At 41.8% G+C, this 4287-nt stretch overlaps 1 protein-coding gene across 1 annotated transcript in view; it reads right to left on the bottom strand.

Moving 5' to 3' along the window:
• The window catches only part of Pla2g4c (phospholipase A2 group IVC), a 31244-nt gene extending 27190 nt beyond the window's left edge, over window positions 1-4054 (bottom strand). The window contains exons 1-3 of the mRNA XM_021168383.2: window positions 3919-4054; window positions 1747-1861; window positions 1391-1527 (exon numbers count right to left, since the gene is read on the bottom strand). Coding sequence (XP_021024042.1) covers window positions 1391-1527; window positions 1747-1861; window positions 3919-3956 — 290 coding nt within the window. The 5' untranslated portion in view covers window positions 3957-4054. The remainder of the gene's footprint in view (window positions 1-1390; window positions 1528-1746; window positions 1862-3918) is intronic.
• Window positions 4055-4287: the final 233 nt, after the last annotated feature.

The following is a 4287-nucleotide window of genomic DNA, read 5'->3' as shown; positions in this document are numbered from 1 at the left end:
TCTAGCTGCATATGTAGTAGAAGTTGGCCTAGTCAGCCATCATTGGGAAGAAAGGCCCCTTGGTCTTGCAAACTTTATATGCCCCAGTACAGGGGAACACCAGGGCCAAGAAGTGGGAGTGGGTGGGTAGGGGACCAGGGCTGGGGGGAGGGTATAGGTGACTTTTGGGATAGCGTTTGAAATGTAAATGAAGAAAATATCTAATAAAAAAATTAAAAAAGAAAAAAAGAAACAACAAAAAAATCCACAAAAAATATAATAATAATAATAATAATAATAATAATAATAATAATGTCTGCCCAAGGCTCAGAATAAAGCTATAAGGCATGAGTCCTTCTGAGTCCTTTAGAATAAGAATGTCCTACATAAATTTAACACAATAGTCTCTCATAAAGACAAAAAGATCATAGGTATTGTATTCCATCAACCTAAAAAATAAACACTGCTGTTGAACCTGTAAACCCTAGAAATGAGGCAGCGGAGGAGTGAGAAACAGAAGGAGATAAATGAAGTACTAGGTTGATATGAACAAAAAATTACATTATATGAGCTGTGGAAATGTAACAAAATCCCTTCTGTTGTACAACTGACATAATATTTAAAAAGGAACTTTGGGCCTGGGGAAAAGTTGAATAAATAAGAGTGTTTGCTATGCAAGCATGAGACCTGAGCTTGAATCACCAACACTCATGGAAAAAGTATGCATGGATAAACATGCCTGTATCTGTAGCACTGGAAAGCACACATAGTTGGATCCTACATCCAGTTTGGCCAAAACTCTGAGCTTTAGGCTCATTAGTAAGCCATGTTTCACAACAATAAGGTAACGAACAACAGTGGAAGACACTTGAAGTCTGCCTTGTTCTAGCCTCAACATGGCTCCATAAAAGCATACACAACCCGCCAATCCAACACCACATAAGCAGTGACAAATCTCTGGGTATCTGTGACAGTATTTACAGAGACATTGAAAAGGGATGAGACGATACCCCTTGAATGCTATCATACTATTTCCGAAGCTGGACCCAGACTGAAGCTGGGCTGAGCTGAGCTGAGCTGAGAACCAGCACACCTCCCTTCATTTTACAGAGGGCTCTTCCTGCCAGGACAAACAATGCTCTCAAGCTGAGAATCAATGCAAACCTTTCCTTCTTTAAGCTGCTTTTGTCTGATATTTTGTTAGCCAAGAGGAATGAAAATACAACTGATCAGTATACAAAATATTCTATACTGAAATAATGCACCATACAACATGAAATAAATTATCATCTGTCCATTTAAGAAAATGAGAATCAAAGGCAGCATGTATTTGGTGTCTGGAGGAAGAAACACCATCTCATTCTGACAGTAGAAAACATAGCGCATCCTTGCATCCAAACTCAACACTTACCAAGTGGACCCAGAGACCCCTGCGAGGTATGTGACAGCATCCAACAGGCCAAGTTCTTTCATCTCACTCAGCACACCAAGACAAGCGATGTGGGCCCGTAGACCCCCACCAGAGCCCAAGACAGCAATGACTGGAGCCTGAGTATTGGAAGAAGGACAATTAGTGGACAATATAAGGAACAAGAGCATATCTAACATCCTGCTTGGGTGGAGTGAAATCTGCCCCACATTACTGCTCTAATAGGGTAAGTCTACAACTATTTACATACACTTCCCTGCTCATCACAGAGGAATTGAACTGCAGACCATAGGGACAGCACAGGCAATCCCACCAATGTGGCCCTCACTTGCACTCACCTGGTCAGCTTGGATGTTGAGCTTTTGTAGAGCTTCCAAAACCTTGGGACTGCGTTTGTGCACAGCCGCCTTTTCTGCTTCCTGGAGTCTAGTGGCAGAGCAGACCCCAGAGCTTCTGGAGACAAAAGGAAAACAGAAAACTTCAAAATTTTTTTCAGTAAGTAAAAAAGCATAGAAAGGGCTTTGGAGAACACCTAGAGTGGTGTCCTTCACAAAGTTATCTATCAGTTGCAGGATGCTTAGGAGCAAAGGTGGTCAAGGGCTCTGAGATTAAGATATGTATTAGATATTTAAAAAATAAACTCAGGAGCATCCAAGGGCCAGCCAAGATGGCTCTTAAGGCAAAGGTGTCTGCCAATCACTCTGATGACCTAACCACACAGTAAAGGAGGAGAACTGACTTGCCCTAGTTGTGCTCTGACCTACACATGCACTGTGGCATATGCGTGCAAGCATGTGGTTAAGCATGCACTCACACACACATACACAACAAACAGACAGATGGTAGATTGATGAATAAAAAAATCAGTGTAATTTGAGCTGGACACACAGGTATGTCTCTGTAGAAGCTGCCTCACCATAATTAAATGCTATATTTCTGCTGTTACCTCCACCTTCCATTCATTCCCCACACTGTTACTTTAAAAGTTTATATAGCTTTATCTGTAACTGAAAAGGTGAAAGATCAATTAACAAAGAGAGAGAGAGAGAGAAAAGAGATAGAGAGAGAGAGAGAGAGAGAGAGATTGAGACTGATTGATTGCTGCTAATAGCCAAGAACTGGAAACAACATAGATATCCCTAAACCAAAGAATGGATTTTTTTTTTAAAGTGGCACATTTACACAATGGGGTTTTATTCAGCAGTTAAAAACAAAAAACAAAATGCCTTCATAAAATTTGCAGACAAATTGATGTAACTAGAAAAAAAAAATCACCTGAGGTAACCCAGACCCAGAAAAACATAGTGTGTACTCACTTATAAGTAGATATTAACTATTATGAATAATCAGACCCAGAATGGATAAATAATAAGGAAGGCTCTAGGGAGACTCATGGAACTCCCTGGAAGGAAAATAGAATAGCTTTTGTGGTGAACTTGGGGGAGGGGGAGTAGAGATAGGAACAAAAGTGATCTGGTAAGGGACAGAAGGATGAAGAGTGACAGTATGGGGAGAAACAACTGCAATGGAGATGCATTTGGGGGAGCGATTTGGATACCTAGTACAACGAAAACTTCCAGGAATCTAGGAGTATAACACTAGTGAGGACTCCTAGTAATGGAGGATGAAGAGCCTAAACCAGCCATCTCCTGGAACCAGGCAAGACTTACAGTGCTGAGACTGGAACACCAACCCAGCCAAAAAAATCTTTTGACCTACAGCCTGGCCTATCAGCAATCCCAAGGTATGAGAGGGAGACCATAGCAGACACTGTTTGGATGGCCAGAAACTGGAAGTTGGATAGTCCAGAGACTTATGGCAGAACTAAACAAGACTGGCCAAAGGGAGGCTGTGGAGTGTCAATGAAATCATTCCTAATATTCTACTCTTGTCATAGATTGGACCCCAGTCCAATTACAATAAAAGAGGCTTCATCTAGCAACTAATGGGAGAGGATGCAAAGACACAAAGCCAAATACGAGGCAGTGAGGAGGGAAAGGAAGATAGGCTGAGATACCACAAGAACATGGCCCACAGAACCAACTACTTAGGACACACAGGAGCTCACAGAAAATGAAGTGGGTGTCACAGAACCAACATGGGCCTATGCCAGAAAGACTGAATATGTACTAGTTGTTTAGCTTGGGGTTTTTATGGGACTCTGAACAGTGGGAGTAGGGGTGTCTCTGACTCTTGTGACCCTTTTCCTCATCCAGCCTTGATATGAGGATTTGTGCCTAGACTTATGGCATCTTGTTGATCTGTGTTGAGTTGCTATCCCTGGGAGGTCTGATGTTTTCTGAAGGGAAACAGAACCAGTGGGTCTGGGGAGTTTGGGTTTGACTCCTGGGACCCACATGGTAGAAGAAAATTACTCCCATAAGTTATCCTTTGATTTACACAAGCCTGCCATGGCACAGGCATATCCCTTCTCTCACACACAAAATAACTGAATGCGATTAAAAAAAAAAAAAACAAAACATTAAAAGTTAATCACGCTCATGACTCACCGCTTATGTCCTGATTTGGGAGACTCTGCACAGCTCATCTTCCTGACTTCTACTACTTTCAATGTTGCTTTCTCCTGTGGCACAATCACGACCTGCTTTGTCGTGGGATGATGGAGTTCTGAGGTGAGTATTGGTTCTACCTGTGGAATCTGTAGGAATGAACCCAGATGAATAGTCCTTAAGGCACATTAACCCACCCGTCTAGCCTTATTTTGTAGAGAATATCTGAAAAATGTCATAATGTCATGAATGAATTCAAATTCAAATAGCCACTGTCTTAGTCAGGGTTTCTATTCCTGCACAAACATCATGACCAAGAAGCAAGTTGGGGAGGAAAGGGTTTATTCGGCTTACACTTCCATACTGCTG

This window comes from Mus caroli, chromosome 7 (assembly GCF_900094665.2).
Source record: "Mus caroli chromosome 7, CAROLI_EIJ_v1.1, whole genome shotgun sequence".
NCBI classification, from domain to species: Eukaryota; Metazoa; Chordata; class Mammalia; order Rodentia; family Muridae; genus Mus; species Mus caroli.
The sequence above is the reverse complement of the archived record's forward strand: the minus strand, read 5'-3'. Positions and strand labels throughout refer to the sequence as shown.